Source organism: Ceratotherium simum, chromosome 36 (genome assembly GCF_057802395.1).
Source record: "Ceratotherium simum simum isolate JZ-2026a chromosome 36, ASM5780239v1, whole genome shotgun sequence".
Classification (NCBI taxonomy): Eukaryota; Metazoa; Chordata; class Mammalia; order Perissodactyla; family Rhinocerotidae; genus Ceratotherium; species Ceratotherium simum.
This window is the reverse complement of record NC_141935.1, coordinates 2,261,121-2,284,771: the sequence shown is the minus strand read 5'-3', so window position 1 is coordinate 2,284,771 and position 23,651 is coordinate 2,261,121. Positions and strand designations below refer to the sequence as shown.

The 23,651-nt window shown below is 47.1% G+C and overlaps 1 protein-coding gene across 1 annotated transcript in view; it reads left to right on the top strand.

Moving 5' to 3' along the window:
* Positions 1-892: 892 nt before the first annotated feature.
* The window catches only part of LOC147912331 (maestro heat-like repeat-containing protein family member 7), a 32,620-nt gene continuing 9,861 nt past the window's right edge, over positions 893-23,651 (top strand). The window contains exons 1-15 of the mRNA XM_087424239.1: positions 893-1,034; positions 3,588-3,652; positions 4,077-4,199; positions 4,320-4,399; positions 4,809-4,938; positions 5,573-5,659; positions 8,710-8,817; positions 9,265-9,400; positions 10,178-10,266; positions 11,780-11,929; positions 13,728-13,882; positions 21,392-21,536; positions 22,027-22,202; positions 22,698-22,835; positions 22,932-23,046. Of these exons, the coding sequence (XP_087280365.1) occupies positions 947-1,034; positions 3,588-3,652; positions 4,077-4,199; positions 4,320-4,399; positions 4,809-4,938; positions 5,573-5,659; positions 8,710-8,817; positions 9,265-9,400; positions 10,178-10,266; positions 11,780-11,929; positions 13,728-13,882; positions 21,392-21,536; positions 22,027-22,202; positions 22,698-22,835; positions 22,932-23,046 (1,785 nt within the window). The 5' untranslated portion in view covers positions 893-946. The remainder of the gene's footprint in view (positions 1,035-3,587; positions 3,653-4,076; positions 4,200-4,319; positions 4,400-4,808; positions 4,939-5,572; positions 5,660-8,709; positions 8,818-9,264; positions 9,401-10,177; positions 10,267-11,779; positions 11,930-13,727; positions 13,883-21,391; positions 21,537-22,026; positions 22,203-22,697; positions 22,836-22,931; positions 23,047-23,651) is intronic.

The following is a 23,651-nucleotide window of genomic DNA, read 5'->3' as shown; positions in this document are numbered from 1 at the left end:
GGGGTCCCCGCCTGCCTGCCCATCTCTGCAGCAAAGGAGGGGCAGGACCTGAGGGCTGGGCAGGCGGCTGCGGGTGGGGGCAGTTCCGGCCTTGTCCTGGGGACAGTGGGGGTCCCTTCTGGGTGGAGGAGGGCTGGGAAGGGGGACCACTCCAGGGGTCCCTGGGGAGGTTGTAGGCATCCTGATCTCAGGCCTTAAACACCTTCAGTCTGGCTGAATTGTGGATGATGTAGTTTTGACGGTTGTGCTGAGTCAGGCCCAGGGAAACCTGGACCGAGTGTTGGGGAGTTCCTGGGGGACCACCTGCTAAGGAGCCAGCTCCCCAGCAACAGGACTGACGAGACCAGCTAACAGGAGGGGGACACAACAGAAGACAGGGCGGGGCCCGGGGGGGGCTCTTCTAAGAGCAAGGGGGAGCACGAGTTTGGGGCCCTGAAGTGCAGGGCAGTGAGAGAACCCGGTCGGGTAGTGGTTTCCTCCTGGTCCACAAGCAGCTTCCCGGGGCTGTGTCTGGGAGGGGCAGACTCCTGGGGGCTCTTAGCTCCCCTGACAACGGAAGGAATGGGGACAGAGGCCTCTGGTACAAGGGGGCTTTAGGACTTGAGCAGTGAGACTCCCAGAGGCAATTCAGCCCAGAGGCAGAGGGGTGGACACCGTGACCTGGGAGGCCGCCTCTGAGTCTGAGATTTCAGGGGAGAGCCCGGAATGGGAGACTCCTAGGCAAATGAGGATGAATCAGGGCCCTTCAGAGGGTCCCATCTTCCCATGGCGAGGGAAAGGGAAGCTGACAGTGGGACCCAGCATGGCACTGCTCAGCTGATTCCTTTTCTCATAAATGGCCAGGGCCTGCCTCCTGCAGCTTCTGCATCCCTAGGGGGGAGCATCTCGCGCCTGGCCTGGCTCCTGTTCTCCACACAAGCTGCTGGCTGCTGCCCTGAATGTACAGATGAATCTGCCTCCTGACCAGCAAAAACGAAGCAGAGTAACCTTTGCACAATCAACTGAGCGTGTCTCTTGGAAGCCTAACTTGGCGGGTGAGCATTTGGCCCTGGACCGGGCTGTGTCCTGACTCACTGCACAGAGGTGCAGAGGTGATGGTGATTGCTCAGTCCTTGCCCGAGATGTCACTTAATGGGCATGAGTCTGACCATTTCTGGATGCCGCCTTCACAGCTCTGGTCTCTGCGTACCTGTCCCTTTTCAGACCTGCCTCAGTGAGAAGCCTGGAGCTGGGCAGGGAACAGGACGTTGTCTGGGGCTGTGAGTTAACCCTCGCCCAGCTGACAACTGTTCAGGAGAGCCCGAACAGGTCTTTAGAAGCCATCTATACACTGGCAACTCCCAAATTGGTCTCTGTGTCCGGATTCTGTCCCTGAATTCTAGACCTTAAATCCAACTGCCTATCGATACCTCCACTCTGTCGCCTAGTAGGCATCTCAAATTTAACATGTTCCAAACCAAACTCCTGACTCGACTCCCATCTCAATTAATGCAACTCAATCCTTCAGTTTCCCAGGCCAAAAATCTTGACTTCTGTCTTTCTCTCATAGTTACATCTATTCTTCGCTATTCCTGTTGGTTCTACCTTCAAAATAGACGCAGAATCTGACCACTCGCTCCTCCCTTCCCTGGTATGAGCCCCGTGGATTATGATCACAGGCCCCTGCCACGATCCACTTACACCCCCGTCTACTCCCAACTGAACAGCCAGAGTGATCTTGTTCAACAAAAGTCAGACCCGGCCACGCTTTACTCAAATCCACCCAGGGCTCCCGCCTCATTCAGAGCGTAGCCAAAGTCCTTACAATAGTCCCTACAACAGGCCTTACAACAGTCCTTAAAATAGTCCTTAGAATAGTCCCTACATGGGCTGGCCTGGTGGTGTAGTGGTTGAGTTTGCGTGCTCCGCTTCGGTGGCCCAGGGTTCGCGGGTTTGAATCCCCAGTGTGGCCGGATGCACTGCTTATCCAGCCATGCTGTGGCGACGTCCCACATACAAAAATGGCGGTGATGGGCAGAGATGTTAGCCCAGGGCCAGTCTTCCTCAGCAAAAGGAGGAGGATTGACAACAGATGTTAGCTCAGGGCTGATCTTCCTCACACACACACACAAAAACAATAGTCTCTACAACAGGCCTTAAGATAATCCTTACCCCAGGTCTTTCAGTAATCCTTACAACAGTCCTGGAATAGTCCTTACCCACAGGCCTTACAACAGGCTCCACGAGGCCCTAGTGACCTGTCCCACGACCGCTCTGCTTTCCTCTCGCCTCATTCTCCTCGCTCCTCCACTCCAGGCACGTGGGCTCCTTGCTGTTCTGTGAGCATGCTGGGCATGGCTTCCTCAGGGCCTTTGCCTCGGCTGTCCTGTGGCCCAGACTGCTTTCCCGGGATGTGTGTATGGGTTGCTCCTCACGTCCTTCAAGACCACTCACCTCCAGTCAAGGAGATTTCCTCTGACCCCTGTGTGTGTAGATATACAAACTTATACGAACAAATGCAACAAGAGTTCCTTTAGAAGTGTACCGAGCAGTCGTTCCTGGGAAGGAAGCATTGGTGTGGGGCTCTGTGTCTGCAGGCTCTGCCTGGAAGGGTGCCTTAACGGAGCAGGTGCTCCACCAGTGCGTGCCGGAGGAGGACTTTATTGATTCCCTACCGTGTGCCAGGATTAGTCCCAATTTTTCACATGAATGAATGAATTTAAACCTCGTAACAATAATAGATGCTGTGATTACCATCCCCCTGTTAAGATGGCAGAACCGAAGCTTGGGACGACTTAATTTGCTCAAGATTGCTCCTTAAGTACATTAATTCATTTAGTCTTCACGGCAGTAACAGATGCTATTATCTTCCCCATTGTGCAGAGGGGAAGCGGGAGTTGCAAGAGTTTAATCTGCCGAAGGTCACAGGGCTGATAAAGTGGAAAAGCTCACCTTTGGACTCAGGCATTTTGACATTTAACTGCCGTGGCTTCAAGCCCCACCCTGGGCGCTCCCTTCTTGGGACAGCGGGACACGGCCTGAACTCAGGCCTGGTGGCCCGTGTTGCTTCAGGTCCCGCTGCTGCCGCCATCTCCATCCTCTTACCTCATCCCCTCCTGAGGCCCCTTGGGGTGGACAGGTTCTATTCCTAGCCTCGACCCCCAGCCTCTGTGTCTACACCTGGGTCCCTGCTCAGGGAGGCTCGCCTGGACGGCTATACTAGCCCGGTTGACAGGGGAGTTTTCCCGGCTGATTAGGGGTTTCAAGTCCATCCACATTCAGGCGTTTCAGAGCCCTTCTAGGACAGCGCCAGTAATTTGTGGCCACTGGGGGTGACTTAAAGGTCTCTGTTTCCCATTGCTCTTCCCTCCCTGGCTGTGCCTGGTGCAGAAAATCCTTTGCTAAGTGCCCACATGATTGCGTCTCTGCGTGGGCTTCTGAGGTCCACACCAGGCCGTAGGCCTGGAGCAGCTGGTCCTGGGAGCTGGGACACCCACACCCTGACGGTTCCTGAGCCTTCTTGGCAAAGGGTCAGGGTGGGGTGACTCTGCTTTCCTATTCCACCTGAGAGAATCAGCCTAACTCCCTCCAACTACATCCCTTTGCAGGATTGCGCCAATCAGAAAGAGAAGCCTATCAGTTTATTCTGGAATTTCTAGAACAAGGACAAGCGGTAAGGAAATTTCCTGGAAATTTTTGAGAGCTGAGGAGGAAAGTAGAGAAAAATGAGGGCTCCTGCTTCCTTGGGTTTTGAACACTAGCCCTGGCTTGGCAGCCACCTGAAATTCCGCCCGTTGTTGCCTCCTGACCCCAGCAGTCTGAGGTGGCCAGGCCACCAGACAGGCTCTGTATGGAAGGATCTTCTCACAGTCGTCTAGCCCCACTGTCCCCAGAAGGCTACAGAGGGGGCCGGGACACTGGTGGGTGTCAGTCTAGGGGATGGGGACACTGTCCCGAGCAAATCAAGTGAGCCATCCCTTGTGGCTGCTCAGAGGTCCGGGCTGGGTGTGAGGGGCAGGGTGAGGGGCAGGTCCCAGGCGCGGCCTGCAGGAGCTGAGGGCTGAGGCCAGCCTCCTGCCTTCTGTGCTGTGTCCTAGTCTGAGTTCGACAAGCTGCGGTTCCTGCGGGCTGTGGAAACCTTGAGTGGCGCTGTTCGTGCCCAGGCAGACGGCAATATGAATGATTACTTCCCCAAAACCATTCTGGCCAAGAAAATTGAGGTGAGGAAGCCCCAAGCTCTTCTGGGAGTTGCTCACCCAGGGATGGGGATGACAGGTCCTAGCCCTGATGGCCGGCGCCTCTCTCTGAGGGGAACTCTTGTTTCTTCCTGGCCCTTCTAGACACTCATCCTCGAAGAGCCCACGGAGGTCTTGATCAGCAGTGTGCGTCAGCAAGCCATGCTCTGCATCGTGGCCCTGAGGTTCCTTCCTTGCTCTTATCTCCTCTGAGCTCCTGGGTCTCTGAGGCTGAGAACATTTGGGTTGGGAGGAAGGGCAAGGTTTGGGGACTTGATTTTTGGGCTGTGGGTGGCAGGGCCCCATGATTGCTGCCTCATCTACCAGCATCCTGGGCGGGGTGGAGGGGTATCCCCCAGTTTCATTATTGGAAGCCTATTAGGACATCCAGTGTGGGGAAGCCTCCCCAAGAATCAGGCCCTCCCTCCCTGGAAAGGAGGCTGTTGGAAAGTGTCTGGGGGCTCATGTCCCCACTGCTACCTGGGCCTCAGAGACAGCAGCCAAGCAGATCCTTCCATAGGGTCCCAGAAACATAACCCAGCCTCTCACAAATATCCTCCAGAGCCTCCTTGTCATTCCCCCCTCTCCTTGAAGCCAGGTGCATCCACCCTTCTACATGCCCCAGAAACTGGACCTGGTCAGTGTCAGCATTTCCAGCGTGTTCTCTCTGCCACTCATCGTGCCCAGTCTAGACAGGAAGGAGAGTGCGAGTCTGTACCTCCAGGTAGTCGCCGCCGGCCCTGTGTCAGTGATCTCCACAGGGGAGGATTGTCTTTGGAGGCCCCCTCCTGTCCTCTTAGCTCCCAGGCCCTCCTCCCCCTCCCCCTCTCCCCCTCCTTCAGGATCCCAAGGCCCCACGGCCCTCGTGCTGCATCCCCCCACCTGCCTCCCTGGGAGTGGCTCATGCTCCCGTCTACCCAATGTCCTTCTCTGTCACTAAGGCCCACGTTTCTCTAGCTCCATGGCAGCCTCAGTCTCAGGAGGAGACAGTCTAATGATAAAACCCGTAGATTCTGTGAAATAACTGACCAAGAGACTGCCAAATCTTCTCAAGAATGCTCAGTTTTAAAAATAGAAGTTTCCTAAGTCTAACAGAATGGATCTCGAATGGTGACCGTCCCACGGGGGCTATATTTGCTGGGGAGAGCTGCCCGATGCCTGTGATTTACTATTTGGCCTATAATTTGGGCTGGCCCTGGTCCAGCTTTCAGGGAGGTCAGGAAAGATCAGGGCTTGAGAAGACCAGAGTGTGGTGCCCCCACTTTCCTGCCCCCTGGGGAGGGGTCTGGGGCACCAAGGAGCCGAGCTGGCACCGTGGCTGTCCGTCCTCCTACACTGCATGTCTGCTCACTTGTCAGACAATCCAGGCCTTGGATGACATGTTACAAGCTCTTCTGATGGACGGTATGGGCCCCAACATGCTCATGCTGCAGAACTTCCTGGAGGTAAGCGGCTGCAGGAACCCTGTATGAATCCTGGTATGTTGGGAGGAAAGGAACAGACTATTAGGACAGTCTGGGTGTCATTCCAGAGCAAGGGCCATTGATTCCCACACCTCAGCATGCGCAACCATCTCCTGGAGACCGATTCCCTTGTGCCTCCCCCCCCCCCCCGCCCCCCCCCCCTCCCCCGTTCCGAGGATCCCATGTTGAGAACCACGGCCATCAGGCTCAGGTTTCCTTCCAGGACCTGGACACTTGGGCTTTAACAGTAATGACATTCGTATCTGTGTCAAGGTTTTAATCTTATTCAGTTTCCTGTTGCAGTGGCTGCCATTGCTCAATGACAAAGAAGACCCCAGGCTCCCCCATCAAGGCCAGTTTTACCATCCGAATGTAATCCCCACAGGAGACGCCCAGCATTGCAACGTACTCCTTTTACTGTCTTTAGAGGCTTTCCAGTATTCTTAGTTGTGATAAATTGTCATCCCTCGAGGGAGAGTTTGAATTGGGGACATAGCCAAGAGTCACTTGAAACCAACTTTCATGAACAAGATGGTAGAGTTAAGATAATATAATTTTGGATAAAACATTGGGTGTGACTACAAATAAGGAGACGAGATTGCACAGATATAAAAAGACTGACGGGGCCGTGTCTGGAGAGGAAACGTGTCCATATTGGGATGAGTGACATAGTTCTTTTGGAATGTATCCTTTCTGGAATGTTTGCTGAGAAGCATTTTTGTACTTGGTAGGCAACCTCTGTTAGTGGACCAGCAGAGGCACTGTTGTAGTTGGGGTTCATGGGGAGATGCTGGGCTCTGGTCCTCCATCAGGGGTGGGAGATGTCCTCAAAAAGTACATTACTGGGTCCTCATTATCCAAAGATAAAGGGTGCCCTCCAAAAGCACCACTTGAAATAGTCTCCAAAATTTCATAGAAAATAGTGGGGGAAATAGGTTTATCTTGATAAATGAAATTAAAATGATAAAAATAGATATTTTTACATGCCACAAAATTTAGATTACATTTGCTACTTTGAAGTAATTCTTAAAACAAAAACTCAAGTGTGAATAGTTTAGATGTAATTTTTTCCTACAAAATTACTTGGTAGCATACGGCATCATCCATTTCACACTCAATTTTGCACAGCAGGATCAGAAAGAGGGTAATTTTTGCAAAAATATTTAAGTTCTTGGTCATTTTCCTAAGGGCTTCTCTTCTTTTTTTGTCTTTGTTTTTTTGATATTTTTGTTAAGGTACAACTTACACACAGGATAATTCACCCTTTCTGTAGAAGGGTAGAGTTCTGCGGGTTTTGACAAACGCCTCAGTCATATAACCACAACCACAATCGAGCTACAGAGTGGGTCTGCCATCCCCCAAGTCCCCCACGACTCTGCAGTCAACCGCCGCCCACTCCAGACCCTGGTGGTGGCTGACCTGTCTTCTGTCCCTCCAGTTTTGCCTTTTTTCAAAATGTCGTGTGAGTGGAATCACCCGGTTCATAGCCACTTGGGTCTGTCTTCTCTCCTTTAGCGTATCTGTGATTTGTCCGTGTTGTGATGTATCAGCAGTTTGTTCCTTTCTAGCTCATCCCTGTCTGGGAGGGTCCCAGTTTGTGTGTCCATTCTCCAACTGAGGACCATTGGGGCCGTTTCGAGCTTGGGGTGATTAGCGATAAAGCTGCTATAAATATGTACAGACTGTTGTATGAACATCGACTCTTTATTTCCCTTGGGTAAATACCTAGGAGTGGGATCGCTGTGTTGTGTGGTACCCAAATGTTTAACCTTATGGGAAGCTTCCAACGCGGCTGTGTAATTTTGCGTTTCCACCTGCTGTGGATGGGAGCTCCAGTCACTCCACAGCCCTGTGGGCACATGATGCTGTCGACGTGTTTTATTTTAGATGTTCGTGGAGGTGCATAGTCGTATCTGTTTGTGGTTTTAACTTGTGTGTCCTAATGACTAATGATGTTGAGCATCTTTTTATGGGTTTATTTGCCATCTATATGTCTGCTTTGGTGAAGTGTCTATTCAAATCTTTTGCCTTTGTTTTATGGGATTATCTTATTTTTGAGTTTTGAAAGTTGTTTACATATTCTGGAAAAAGTCTTCTGTCGGATATGTGATTTGCAGGTGTTTTCTCCCATTTTGTGGCTTGTTCTTTTAATTCTCTTAACAATGTCTTTTGAAGAGCAGCAGGTATTCATTTTGATGAAGTCCAAATTATTATTTTTTTCTTTTATGGTTATACTTTTGTGGTCTTATCTGAGAAATGTTTGCCTAACCTTAGGTCTCAAATATTTTCTCCTAGAAGCCTATAGTTGTAGGTTTTAAATTTAAGTCTGTGATCAATTCTCAATTAATTTTTACATTAAGTATCACGTATGGGTGGAGGTTAATTTTTTTTACTTTAACTTTTTTGCACATGAATGTCCACAACAGGGTTTGATGCTCTGGCAGGAAGGCCGCCTCGAAGGGCACCTGCTGAGCAGCCGTGAAGTGGGACACACTTTTCTAAAGGTTTGCACCTAGCAGGACGCCCGGTGGCGTCTCAGCCTGTGTAGTAATAATACTTATTCATCAGGTTGGTGGGAGGACAGAGTGAGTTATTACATAGAGAATACTGCCCTCCGTGGTCGCTAGGAGTATCATTATTAATCTCCAGAAATGGGTGGTTCTGCGTCTCATCCTTCAGGGACCACTGCAGCGCAGCCCTGGCTTAGCAGGAGGAGCCTGTGGAGCTGGGCAGTGGAGGGAACACCTTCTCCCCACCTTCTCCTACCCCTCCTCGCCCTCTGCTTTGCATTTCCACCTCCAAGGTGCAGCAGTAACCTTAAACATTCCTGCAAGAAGGGACTCAGACGGCACCATGTAGAGGGCCAGAGACTCTTGCACACACCCTTGCTCTGCCGAGTTCCCGGGGTCGTGCACGCTGGCGCCTGCCTGTGTGTCATTCATCAGTGGGGATGTGGACTCAAGACAAGGAAGGAAGGAAGGGGCAGTGCTCCCCCAGAAGGTGCTGGTGGAGGCTCTCTGCTCCCTTTCCAGATCATCTTGCCTTGGTTAACACCATCAGACAAAGTTCACGAGCAGACCCGGGCCTTGGGCACCGTTTCCCGGATGCTGAGGTTTATCTGCAATTTCCCTAAACTGTCGGTGAGAGCCTGGGGTGGGGGACAGGCTGAGGGGGGCGGGGGGCTTGCCTCTCTGCATGTGGGACACTGACTGAGCCTATGGCTCTGCAGGGGGTCCCTGGAGGGTGGTCCTGTTCTGCTCCTATGGGATATTGCCCTTGGCCTAGTGAGCTCCAATTGGCCTGACACATCCCAGCCTTGGTGGGGCCCTTGGCCTAGATGGCCGGGTTGGGTTGTCAGCTTTCTGCTGGCTGACATGTTGCAGGAGTCTGGCTGCCCCATTTCCCCAGGTGTTGATTTGGAAGGTTTCTCCTTGCAGGGCAGAGTGTGGGACTGGTGAGGTGAGGGGCCACATACGGGCAAATGCCTGAGTGATGGGGGAGGGAGGGAGGTTGGAAGGGATGATGGTCAGGTGGGAGAAGCTCCTTGTGGGGTGGTGGAGAGGGAACCAGTTTCCTCCTCCTGGCAGCACGTGATGGACTTCTCGATGAGCGGGAAACTAATGGGCATCCTAGGCCTCTTGTGCATGAACCCCAACTATGAGCTCGGCATGGGGGCGTCGGAGGCATTGCATTACTTGTTCAAAGTTCTTGTGCTTCATCGAAGTAAGTGACATGAGCCTGGATGGCCACGAGGCCGCAGCTGCGGGGGCCCGCTGTATAACAGGAGCAAAGGAGCACTGGTCACTGAGTGCCGACCTGGTGTCAGGGGTGCCCAAGGGCAGCTCTCTCTGGCGGGGGCACTGGAGTAAATATGCTTTATCTGGATGGGGCACCAGACTGCTGCTGGTGCAATGCCCTCTTTTAAGAGATTCTAGGAGATTCTTGGGGAAAAAGGATAGCTAGGCTTACAGCCACCTCTAAGATCAACTTGGATCCCATATTTCCCAGCTGTCCCATGGCTACTGCTAGGTATTAGACTGGGAAAATAAACATCCTTTCTCAGGGAACAGGTCTCGGAATCCTTGATCTAGACCTTCTCTCCCCCAGGAAAACCAAAGCTACAGACAGCCACACACACATACAGGGGTGACCGGGGAATTTGCAAATGTCTCCCAAAGGGAGTTTCAGAAACCTTGGCCTTTTGTGGTTCAGTAGGATATACTTCCCATAAGGGCGTTTGCTTAGCATGGGGGTGGGGTGGGAACAGTCTGCTTGCCATGGTGCAGGAACAGAGGCTGCTAGTGGCCCAGGCCACCTCCCTAGCCGCAGTTTCCCTCCACCCATTGGCCTGGCGCCAGGGAACTCTCCCCATTCTCTTGGGCAAACTTTATTCCACCCATCGAACCCTGTTGGTCTCTGCGGTTTGGAGGGGCCGTGGGGGAGGGTGTGTCCTTGTCGCTGTTAAGGCCCTGCCCTTTAATTGTTGTTTTTGGATTGGAGGTATGAAACAGGAGACAGAGATCATCCTGAAGGATTTGCAGAAGCATTTCCGTGGGGAATGGTTTACCAACATACAGGATCTCACAATGGTAATAACCCTTGCTCTCCAGCATGTATGGGATGCCCAGATGGGAACGTTGGCAGGGGAGAAAGAGGGCTGAGGAGAGATTATAGAGGGCCTGACTGGGGCCACAGAGGACTAATCCCTACACAGGGAAATGCCCCCGAAGTTCAAGGTCTTATGGACCAGCGGGCTGGAGGGGTAAGGCCCATTCTCCTAGCTGCACTTGAGTTGATTGAAGTTTGAGGTCATTGAGAGAGTTTTTAAGATAGAGGCATAGTCAACCAGGTTCCCCACCCACGAGCTGTTCCAGCGCACCTCTACTTGTGGCCCCGCTTTAATTTTATTCATTCGGCAAAGGCTATTACTTGCCTTAGGTGTGGTGGCCCCAGGCTCAGTCAACTCCAGTCACTCCAGCCAGAAATCCGAGAATCTCCCTTTGCTCTTTCCTCTCCCTCACTCTCCGCATCCGGTTCAATCCCGTGTGTGTCCGTTCTACCTCCTACATCACTCTTGGATCCGTCCACTCTGCTCCAGCCGCACCATGGCTGTCGTGATGCAGCGCACCAGCATCCCTTGCCCTGGGCACTTGCCTCCCGCTGATTGCCCCATTTGCAGCTATGCTCCCGTCACACCATTTTCTGCCCTCCAGTCACAGAATTATTTCTAAAATACAAATATCATCGTATTATTCCCCTTCAGATGTTGCACCAACTCCCCATTGTTCTTATACTAAAGCCCACCAGGCCCTTCATGATCTGCCTCCTCACCTCTCCCGCCTCACCTTGTCTCCATTCCCCTTTCCCACCCGGCCCAGGTCTCCCTTGCAGGACACAGTAGCAGACTGAGTTCCTCTCCACTTCTCGCTTTTGCACTGTTCCCTCTGCCTGGAACTCTTTCCCCCGTTTTCTCCAAGTGTGGACTTTGGAGGTACTTCTTCCAGGAAGCCTTCTCTAATCTTTCAAGTCTAGCTTCAGTGCCCTGCTCTGTCCATTACTAGTGTTTCTCACACTGCCCCATAGCTGCCTGTTTACTTGCCTTGACCTGATGGTAAGTTCCTTGAGGGCAAAAGTGTTGGATGTCATGTTGGGGGTCTTCCCCAGGTCCCAGCAATAGAGCCGGGCACAGAGTTGGGACTCAATACTGTTTGAGTGGATGTGCTCTACTGGGATGTGTAGATTCAGAGACATGAGACCCATTTGTTTAGACCATGGCGTCACTACTTGCTTTGGAAGGCCGGAAGCTCACTAAGCATCAGAGCGCACTTCCAACAGAATCACCTAATTGTGTTCCAAATTCAAAATAGAAATGCCTTTTGCACTGTTGTCTGTATTGTGTTGTTTGGAGTGTTGCTCCTACCTGGGGACTTCAGAGCTGGTGATGCTCTGGAGCTTGGCCTCACAACGTGGACTAGCCCGATGCTGGCCAGGGACTGGCTCCATGGACCCTGGTTGACTGGTCTCTTGGGAGTCCAGAGGCCTTGGGCAGTCCCAGCGCGGGGTGCTGGCATGCAGAGACAGCTGCTGTTCTCCTTTCTTCAGTTCTTCAGGAAGTACCTGACTCCTGAGGAGAGGGCGGATGTGATGATTGTGTCCATGGAGGCCATGGCCAGCGCCAGCAGGCATGGCGCCCGTGCAGCTTCCACGGCGTTAACCATGGTCTTGAAGCCCCCTATGCCAGAGATTGGGAAGGTAGCAGCCCTGAGGGACTTCATGGTTCAAGGTCAATTTAAGGATTCTTTCTTTCTGTTCTGTTTTGGATCTTGTTTTGTTTTATCTCATACTGGTTGGGGTTTAAGGAATTGCAATCCTTTAACTAACCCAGAGGAGAAATGGTTAAATGAGGAGTTGTTTGTAATTGTGCTAAAGGCCCTTCTTTGGGAAGAGCTGAGCAGCTGGCCTCCATCTCTGCCAGGAAGGGAAGAAGAATCGAGTCAAAGTTATGGCGGGACACCACTATGGGCTGCTAGGAGCCGGAGAGACCTCAGCATCTCTCCTGCTTCCAGATACTATGTTACTCTGTGCGTGCCTGAGTCTTCATTTAGGTGGGGGAGTGCACAGTCAAGAGAGGTGTGTCCATCCATCTACCTGTCTGTCTATCTATCTGTCTACTTACCTGTCTACCTGTCTATCTATCTATCTATCTGTCTGTCTGTCTGTCTGTCTATCCATGTATCATCTATATCTGTATATATCATATATATATATATGAACTTATGAGACGCTGACATGAATAAGAGACAAAATACAGAGACTTTCGTCAGAGGTGGGACTGGTAAAATTAAGACAGCGTAGTTTATCTTTGTCCTTTTTATTTGTAAAGATCTCATGGACCGATGGATTCACTCTTATTTAATGGGTTAATACTTTCCTCTCCCTCGCTCATGGCACCTCCACAAAAGCCCCCATTAGCAGTTCCTGGGTCTTACCCTTTCCACTCTCTGCCCTGGAGAGCCGCCTGAACCTCAGAGCAGACTATGAGTGAGCTCTGAGACTTGAAGGTTACCCCGAGGTCAACCACTCCAACCTCACACTCGATGCTTGTCACCCGTTCTGGAGCACCCCGACCCTTGGGCAGCCAGGCTCTGCTGAAAGCACTACTGGGCCGCTCACCACCTTACACCATGGCCCATCTTTATTCGTGAACCACTTTCATTACTAGAAAGTTCTACCTTATAGTGAGCTGAGATCTGCATCCCCAGTTTCCAGTCCCTGACCCAAGCTGCTTCCTGGGTTATGCAGAATTCAATTAATATTCAGACTTTACTAATACCAGGTGCCACACGTGGTGCTAGCTTTAGTGACCTGTTATTTTATTTAATTCATACAATAGGTCTGCAAGGAAGTAATTGTTTTCTTTTTAGAAATGAGGACAAGGCTCAAGAAGCTTATGAGCCTTAATAGCTGAAGTTTGTTGAGCACCTTTTATGTGCCAGACATGGTTCCAACCAATTTAGACATATTAACTCAGAGCCGTTGAGGTGGGTGAACTCGTTCTCGTGTTCTATGTGAGGAAAGAAAGCACACAGAGGATGAGAAACTTGTGCAAGGTCACACAGCTGGTAAGGATCGAGGTGAGATTCAAGGCCAGCAGTGCGGCCACACTGCCTCTGGTCCACATGGCTGGCCAACACCGAACATTAGACTCCCCCCCACCATGATCGTCTTTGTGGCTCCTCTCCTCCCGTCTCCAAGTCACTCAGCCCCAGACTCTCGCGTCCTTCTCCATGGCCTGGTTTCCAGGCCTGGCTCTACTCATCCTTCCTGGCTGCTCTCTATTTTGTCCCTCTTAAAATATGGGGACAGGACTGCCCCCAGCAGTGCAGGTGTGGCCTGACCAGGGCAAGATGCAAGGACAGACTTTGGTCTGCACACCCCAGTACTCATCCGTGTGCGGCCCCACACTTTACACAGTGCCTAGTTATGCGACTCCTGATGTGCTGGTGTTGAGGGTCCAGAAAGAACCCTGCTCTTCCTTCCCCCACTTCAGGTGCCGGAGATCATCCAGTACATTTACCACAATATGAACAGCGTCACTGAAGCCACCGCCCAAGCCACCATAAAGGAAATCCTTCACCTGCTGGCCCAGACCTACACTGACGAAGTCATCCTGACGCTGTTTAAGATGGAGGATCACTCAGCAAGGTAGGCGGCTCCATCAATTCCCGACTGACAAGCCCCCAGCAGTCTTTTAATTTGCTTGTTCTTAAATATACCCGCTTTTTAATACGTGTAAGTCCCTTACCTATTGGGGGCGAGGTGATTGTAAAAGTAACATGGGCTTATCATAGAAAATTTAGAAAGTGTGTAAAATTTTGAAAAAGAAAAAAAAAAATTAAATCCCACCCAAAGGCAACCTCTGTTCTCGCATAGGTATAATTTATAATTTGTCTACCTTTTAAGAATGGTTTTTAGAAATGGATACACAATCTCATGCTGTATATACCAATTTGCATATTTTTTCATTTAACATTTTATGATAGCATTTTCCCAAGTTCAAACCCTTTTGTAAACATAATTTTAATGGCTGCCTAATGTTGTATTGCATGGAGGCACTATGCTATAATTTCCTTTTTGAAACTTTTTTATTTTTTAATTATATGCAGTAAAATTCACCCTTTTGCTGCATGTCCTACAAGTTTTCTCAAACATGTGGTCGTAATCATCACCACCACAGTCAAGACACAAAGCATTTCCATCACCCCAAATTCCCTCGTGCTGCCTTCTGCAGTCAACTCCTCCCCTGACCCCAACCCTGGTAGCCACTGATCTGTTCTCTGCCCTTGTAGTTTGTATGGACTTTCCCAGAACGTCATATGAATAGACTCACACAGTACAAAGACTTTGGAGTCTGACATCTTTCACTTAGCGTCATGCATTTGCGATTCATCCAGGTGTTGCGTGTATCAACAGTTCATTCCTTTCCTTGCTGAAGACTATCCCATTGTGTACATGTACCACAGTTTGTTTATGCATTCACCTTCTGGGTTGTTTCCAATTTTTGGTAATTATGAATCATGCTGCTATAAACATTTGTGTATAGGTTTTTGTGTAAACATTAGCTTTCATTTTTCCTGGATAAATTCCTAGGGATTGGATTGCTGGGCAGTATGTGGAGTATATGTTAACTTTAAAAGAATTTTCCACAGTGGCTGTAGCATTCTGTTCCTACCAACAACATATGAAAGTTCCGGTAGCTCACATCCATGTCCACACCTGGTATTGTCTTTAAAAAAAATTAGCCATTCTAACAAGTGTGTAGTGGCATCTCATTGTGGTTTGAGTTTGCGTTTTCCTAATTTAATCACAACTAATGATATTGAGCATTATTTCATGTATTTATTTGCCATCCATATATCTTCTTTGGTCAAATGTCCAAATCTTTTACCCAATTCTTAATTGGGTTGTTTGTTTTCTTATTGCTAAATTTTGAGAGTTCTTTATATATTCTGAATACAAGTCTTTTGTCAGATAGAATATTTTCAAATATTTCTCCCATTTTGTAATGGGATTATCTTTCATTCTCTTAAAAGTGTCTTGTAGAGCAAAAGTTTTTAATTTGGTGAAGTCCAATTTATCTTTTTTTCTCTCATGAATTGTGTTTAAGGTCACAGATTTTCTCTCATGTTTTCTTCTAGAAATTTTATACTTTTATGTTTTCTATTTAGATTTATGATTCATTTTTAGTTAATTTTTATGAGGTATGAGGAATGATTCAGCTTGTTGTATATAGATGTCTGATTGTTCTAGCACCATTTGTTAAACAGACTAAACTTTCTCCATTGAATTGCCTTTGCACCTTTATCAAAAATCAGTTGACTGTGTTTGTGTCTATTTCCTCTTCAGCAAGTGTGGTTAGTTTGTGTGTTTCAAGAAATTGGTCCATTTCATTGACATGATCATATTTATGGTCAAGGAATAGGTCATAGTATTCCTTTATTATCTTTTAATGTCTGTAGTGATTTCCCGTCTTTCATTACTGATATTGGTAATTTGTATCTTCTCTCTCTGTTTCTTGGTCAGTCTGGCTAGCAGTTTGTTAATGTTATCGATCTTTTCTAAGAATCAGCTTCTATTGATTTTTTTCCTCTATTGGTTTTCTGTTTCCATTTCATTTATTTCTGTTTTTACCTTGATTATTTCCTTTTTTCTGCTTGCTTTGAGTTTAATTTGCTTATCTTGTTGTAGTTTCTTAAGGTATAAATGTATATTACTGATTTGAGAACTTTCTTCTTTTTTAAAATAAGCATTTTAGTGCTATGAATTTCCCTCTAACTCTAGCTTTAGCTGCATCCAACAAATTTTGATATGTTGTATTTTCATTCTCATTCAGTTCAAAAATATTTTCTAATTTCTCTTAAGACTTTATCTCTAACCCATGAATTATTTTGAAGTGTTGTTTAATTTCCAAAATATTTGATGATTTTCCGTATATCTTTCTGTTGCTGATTTCTAGTTGCAGTCTGTTATGGCCAGATAACATACTCTGTATAATTTCTATGCTTTAAAGTTTGTTAAGGTTGGTTTTATGGTCCAGAATGTGGTATATGTTGGTGAATGTTCCATATGTGTCTGAAAAGAATATGTATTCTGCTATTCTTGGGTGGAGTGTTCTATAAATTAGGTCAAGATGGTTGATAGGATTGTTCAAGACTCCCATATCCTTACTGATTTTCTGTCTACTTAGTCTATCAATTACTGAGAGAGGAGTGTTGACGTCTCCAAGCACAATTATGGATTTGTCTATTTATTTCTTCAGTTCTACCACTTCTTGCTTTATGTATTTTGTTAGATGTATACTGTACACATTTAGGATTGCTACATCTTCTCAGTGAGTTGACTCTTTTATCATTAGTTAATGTCCCTCTTCATACCTGATAATATCCCTGTCCTAAAATTACTTTGTCTAATATTAATATGGCTACTTTTTCTTTCGTTTGATTTGTGTTTGCATGGTATATCTTTTTCCATTCTTCAGTTTTTTGTGTGTGTGTGTGAGGAAGATCAGCCTTGAGCTAACATCCATGCTAATCCTCCTCTTTTTTTGCTGAGGAAGACTGGCTCTGAGCTAACATCTATTGCCAATCTTCCTCCTTTTTTAAATTTTTTTCCCCAAAGCCCCAGTAGATAGTTGTATGTCCTAGTTGCACATCCTTCTAGTTGCTGTACGTAGGATGCGGCCTCAGCATGGCCAGAGAAGCGGTGCTTTGGTGCGTGCCCGTCATCTGAACCTGGGCCACCAGTAGCGGAACACGTGCACTTAACCGCTAAGCCACGGGGCCAGCCCCATTCTTCAATTTTTAACTAGTGTATATCAATATATTTAAAATGAATTTCTTGTACACAGCATATATATAGTTGGGTCTTGTATTTTTATCCAATTTGACAATCTTTACCTTTTAGTTGGTATGTTTAGACCATTTACATTTAATGTAATTAATAATGTGGTTGGATTTAAGTCTACCATTTTATGATTTGTTTTCTGTTTGTCCTCTCTGTTTCTTTTTTTCCCAAATGTTCCCCCTTTCCTTCATTCTTTTGGATTGTTTGAAAGGTATGTTCCAGTTTTAATTTAGCCATTGGATTTTGACTGTATCAATTTTTAGTGGATTCTTAGAGATTTACATATAAATTTTCATAGTTTTCTTAGAGTTATTTTAGAGATATTTTACCACTTCAAGAAAATGTAGAAGCTTTCAACATATAGCTTCTTTTACCTTCTCTACTTTAGGTTATAGTTGTATGTATTACATCTACACACATAGAAGAAATGCCTCCAGAAAATGTTATAATTTTTAAACTTAAGAAGAGAGAAAAAGTCTGTTACATTTACTCAATTATTTACCATTCCTGTTGCTTTTTATTCACTATTGAAGTTCCAAGTTTCTCTCTGATAAAATTTCTCTTCAGTTTGAAAAACTTCCTTTAGCGTTTCACTTATAGCAGGTCTGCAGGTGACAAATTCTTTTAGTTTTATTTCATCTGAGAATGTCTTTATGTTACCTTCATTTCTAAAGAATCTTTACACTGGATATAGAATTCTAGGTTGGTGGTTCTTTTCTTTTATCACTTTAAATATGTCATTCCATTGTCTTCTGGACTGTATGGTTTCTGATGAGAATCTGCAGTAATTCACACATTATTTCCTATATGCAATGTGTTGTTTTTTCCTGGCTGCTTTCAAGATTATTTTCTTTATCTTGGTTTTCAGAAGTTTGATTATGATGTGTCATGGTTTCTTCGAGTTTATCCTGTTTGAGCTTCACCAAACTTCTTGAATCTGTTAATGTATGTCTCTCACCAAATATGGATAGTTTTAGGCCATTATTTCTTCATTTACTTTTTCTTCACCAATATCCTCCTCACCTTATGAGATTCCAATGACATGAATGTTAGACTTTTTGATGGTGTCTCACAAGTCTCTGAAGCTGTGTTAATTTTTTTCTAATTTCTTTGTTTTCAGATTGTATAATTTTTATTGATATATCTACAAGTTCACAAACTCTTGCCTCTATCATCTCCATCTTTCTGTTGATCCCAGCCAGTGAATTTTTGTTTCAGATATTGTTTTTTTTTAATTCTAAAATTTCCATTTGGCTTTCTTTTTTTTAACTTTTATTTCTTTGCTGAGAACATCTATCTTCTCTTTCATCTCAAGAGTGTTCATCTTTACCTCATGGAGTGTGTTTAAAATGTCTACATAAAGTCTTTATCTGGAAAAACAGGTCTACGACTGCTCATTCCAACATCTGGGCCATCTCCAGATTGGCATCTGTTGATTATCTTTTCCCTCGAGAACTGATCACATTTTCCTGGTTCTTTGTATGGTGAGTAAATTTGGATTGTAGTCTGGACATTTTGAATATGAAACTGTGAGACTCTTCATCCTGTTAAATTCTTCCAGACAATATTGATTTTTTTTAAAGCAGAAAATCAACCTGGTGTATGGTTCAGACTGCAAGTCTGTCTCAGCTTCTGTTGGATGTAATTTCAGTGTCTGTTGGTTTTTTAAGTTTTTGCTATGCTGCTTTCAGTCTCTCCTGCACCTGTGCTTCTCAGGGGTTATTTGGGTCTATCTTGTGCACGTGCAGTGCAGGAGTGATCCCAGGACTTATGTGTTGGCTCCTATACAGAATTGGGGGATTCCTTTCTCTAGCTCTCTTCTCTTTGAGATTTTCCCTACTTTCTGGCTCCCAGGGACCCCTTTTCCAGGTCCTCTGTCTGGAAAGCTGGGCTTTCTCTCAGAGTTTTACTGCTGGTGCCAATACAACTGCACAACTGGGTCTGCCTTTAGGGCAGTGAAGTGAGAAAAAAGAAAGAGAGAGAAAAAAAAGAGGGATTTCCCCTCCTCCAAATGCACTCTTTGGGTCATAAGTCCCCTGTGTTATTGCTGCTGCCACCTCGAATTCCCCATGCGGCTTTGCAACTGGAGCTATCCTCAGGACAGGGTTGGGAGAGAAGAAAGACAAAGAAAGAAAAGAAACAAAGATTCCACCCCAACTCTCATAGGGTCACGGGTAATAGGGTGCCAAAATGACAGGGTTTTACTCAGATTTTGTTGCCTGTGCTTGCTGCCTAATTCAGCACTGGGCCGCCTTCAGGTCAAAATTGGGAGATAAAAAGAGAAAGAAATCTGAGAAACTCACCTAGTAAGGGTTGTTCTTCAAATTTTGGCTTCCCTCCCCCATTCCACCTCCTATTATTAATTTTCAGAATCTTCAAATAGTTGCTTTTTGTACTTGACCAGTGTTTTTAGTGTTAATTAGTGGAAGAGAGAGACTGGAGTGGGCTTGCTCTGTCTTGGCCAGCACAGCACTGACAGTGCATCATTTCTTAAAAGGGAAATTGAGATTGCCTGCTGTTAATTTCTAATAAATACACTTTATCCTGGTAAGGAAGTTTCTTTCTATATTTGCTGAGTTTTTTTAAAAAATTAGAAATAGACTTTGAATTTTACCAAATGCCTTTACAGCTCCAAACAATATATTTATATAGATTTATACAGTTTTCTTTCTTTAACCTTTTAATTTCCAAGTGGTTAGATAGTTTGGTCATCTTTTTCTAGTTTTATTCAGTGGTAATTGGAGAATATGACCTAAAAGTCTTCTCCTTTCTAGAATGCATGGAGATTTACGTGTATGTGTATGTGTGTGAGTGTGTATGGCCTTGGAAGATTACAGTTATCAATTTTACTATGTGTTAAATGGATATTTGAAATACATTTGTATTCTCTGTTTGTTACTTGCAAAATTATCTGTTAAATCAGGCTTGTTAATTGTGTTAGTAAGTCCTCCCTAGCTGAATTTATGTTGTATTTATTTAATCTGTCAAGTTCTTCATATTATGTTGCTAAGTTTCATCCATCTTGTAATTCTAGCTGGAAATCAACCATTTTAATTATTTTATAATATTCCATTGTGTGATCATCCCATAGTTTGTCTCTTCCATTCTTTTGTCAATGGCTACTTGTTTGCAGTTTTTGCTATTACCAGGAATGTTATGAGCAGTCTTGCGCCAACATTGTGTTTAGATTTACAGGAATATTTACCATCTTATTTGCTCACCATCCCTTCTTACATCTCAAACTTTCCTTCTGAAATTATTTTTCTTTTTTCTTGAATTATGTCCTTTAGGAGTTTATCCTTTAGTGAGAATCTGTTGATTAAACTCTCTCTTTTTATTTATCTGTAAATAAAGCAAATATCTATTAAAATATAGATTTGTTGGGAAACTCATAGGGTGACCTTTATCTTTGTTCGACCTTTGGAGAGTTTATCCTTTTATCTTCTGCTTCCCACTGTTGCTGTTGAGAAGTTGGCCAGCAGTCTAATTGCCGTTGTTTTGCTGAATACCCGCTCTTTTCCTCTTTGGATTCTTTTAAATGCTTCTCTTTGTGTTTGTCTCTGGAGCACCCGGGTCAGTGTTGCCAGCAGGGAAAGTCTTCCTCCGCACCTTTTATCTCTCCTTCATTCCCCTACCACTCTCTTGCTTCCTGTTTCAAAAAGGCCATGATTTGTTGAGGACACTAAGTGGATTTTCCTAAAATCGTATTATGTTATTTGTAGAAAATAACTTTCAGAAGTATACTTTTTTGCTGAGTGTGGTTTTATCGGATAAAGATGAGTAGGGGGTCTTCCAGGCAAAGGGAGAGTCGTTAGTAAACGGACAGAGGAGAAAGGGCCCCGCGTGCGGGCAAGGCTGGGAGGCATTCGGGAGTCGTCAGACCTGGGCTAGAGAGCCGTGAGCTCACCCTGTGTCTCTGGGCCGGCGGGGGCCGGCGGGGGCACCAAGCAGAGGTCGGGGGCTGGGAGGTAACAGGAGCCTGGACAGCACCACAGAGGGGAACCACAAGGAGGCTCTTCTGACTGAACTGAATCATTGAGGTCTGGCCAAAAACCTTTGGCCTCAGATACTTTCTCCTCTCAGGTCCATGGGCCAGGGTTTTCAGGGTCACTATGTGTGAGATGACAGAGGACAGGGACGTCTGGAGGTGATGAAACCATGAGAGGGATCAAAAGCGAGAAAGAGAGAGACAAGGAATAGAAAGAGGAGAGGGAGCCGGAGCACTGGATAGAGGAGCCCAGAGCCCCTCCCCCTGGCAGCACGGCGGGGGCCCGTGGAGCGTGACCCTGCTGTGGGGTTCTTTCTCTGCAGAGGGGTCCGCAAGCCCTGGGAAATCCTGGCCTCGTTCCCCAAAGGCTACGAGGTGATCATGGACTATCTGCTGCACAGGCTGGCTCCACACCAGAAATCGAGGGGCCGGGAGCCGAGCCGCAGGACAGAGATCTCTCCGTTGATTGTATGGAGGGGGCTGGGGCTGGGCGGGGGACCCCCTGGCGCCTGTCCTGGGCTGTCCTGAGCTCTTGGGGCCTCTGCCTTTTACACATCAGTGTTGGGTTGAACATTCTGATGGCAGAGTCTTGGGGTGGGGTTGCAAGGAGGGTTTTCCAGTTGACTCTGTCTTGGAGGGAGACAGAAGAACGGGCTTCTGGTTCTCCCTGGGTGAGCTTAGAAGTAAGACAAACACCCCCAGTTCCTCCTCAGCTCTCAAGGAAGTGAGAGAATAAAACAACCACCACGATGATAAGAGCACTTTCAAATAATAATGTTCTAGAAATTGCCCTTTTTTCTCCTGGCTCACCCTAATTTAGTCTTCACTTGCTCGAGCAGCATGGGTTTTTCTGGGCCAGCCTGCCACGGTGATTGGCTGTGGGCAGAGATTTCCTGGTGACGGGACCCGCGAGTTGAAGATGAAGATGGTGATGCCCCCTTCTCCTCCCCGCCCGCAGGCCACCAGGGCCATCCACCAGCTCCTGCTGGAACCGAGTCGGCGGATAGAGGTGCAGACCTTCTTCCCCTCCCTGTTGATGGCCCTGCTGTTCCAGGTCTCCTTTCTCGTGGTTGAGGGGGATGCTGAGATGATCCCGGATCAGCAGCACGTGATGGAATCGGTGGACCCTGTAAGGTACTTTGGCCTCTGGTAGTGACTGTGCTCCAGGCCCACCCACTCTGCACCCATATCTAGTTATTCCCTGCCACCCGCTGGACCGAGTCCTAGCCTGTGGGTTCCGAACACCCTTCTCAACCTCCTGCTGGAGCAGTGAGTGTGTTGCCCGCCGTCATTTCAACAAGTCTTCCTGGACATTTTAGACAAGACTCTTTCTGTAATTCTCGCTTCCTAGGCTGATGCAAGATTCTGTACTAAAGAGAAATCAGTAGAGTAGATAAAACAATACCTGAGTCCACTCACCTGGATTCCATCCCCCACCCTTCTGTGGCTTCCTGCGTCACCTCAGGGACGCCACATCTCTCTTGGCCTCATTTGTCAAATGTCAGCCTGGGTCTCTAAGGGCTGTCCCACCACCAGGAGTTCATGACTCTGAGGGAGGTTTGGGTAGATAGTCAGGTCTCAGGTGAGGGAGAGGGGATGACTTCCTGTCTGCTCTCTGCCTTTTCCCAGTTCCACTGTGGAGGCCCTGAAGACCTTGATGAGAAGTACTGGGTATGGGGACCACGTGTCTTATGTCCAGAAACTTGGGGGCTGGGAGCTGCTCACCAGTCCTGAAACATACTACGAAGGAGTCACTCTGCTGGCCAGGTGAGCCTGTGCCCTGTCCCTGGCCAGAGCACCCCCCATCCTGGTAGTCCTCCCCTGCAGCCCAGGCCTGACCCTGAGCTGTGCTCTCCTCGGCAGGGCCATGGTCGTCAAGAACTGTTGGCACAACTGCCCCATCTTCAGCCTTACTGTCAGGATTCTCCAGGAGCTGGACCACACGAATCACTTGACAGCCCTGGGGGTCCTGACCGAGGTGAGTGGTTCTTGGCGGGAGGAGGGTGGGTGCGGTGGTCCCTCTGGAAGGAAGGCAGCTGTACCCAACGGACAGCTCCAGGGAAGGCCGCTGGGGAGGGGTGGCCTGAGCGACCGTCACTTGCTGCCTCCCAGAAGAGCTGGGGGACATTGCTAATGACACTTGGTTATGTTACCTGATGTGATTTCTCCGGGAATCTCCAGGCAGTCCGACTCTGCCCTGACCTCATGGAATCACACAGCTCTTTCCTTCAGCCTCAGCCTTCAGCTACCTTTTACAATTACTCTTTGCTCGGTACCACTGATTGACTCAACATATTTCAGCCACGTGCCAGAAAAAAGGTGTAGAAAACTTAGAAAATATGGAAAAGAATTTTAAAAATTCTAAAAATTAAAAATTAAATTAATTTAAATGGAAGTTTAATAAATTAAATTGTATATATTTAAATTTAATGAAATTAATTAAAAATTATAAAACCATTAATAATTGTGATAGCCAGAGGGAATCACTTTTAGGTTTGGCCTGACTGGACATGTGTGTGCGTGTGTGTTTATCGTAGTTAAAATCAATCTCTAATTTTCTGTATCCTGCTCTCTTCAAGCATC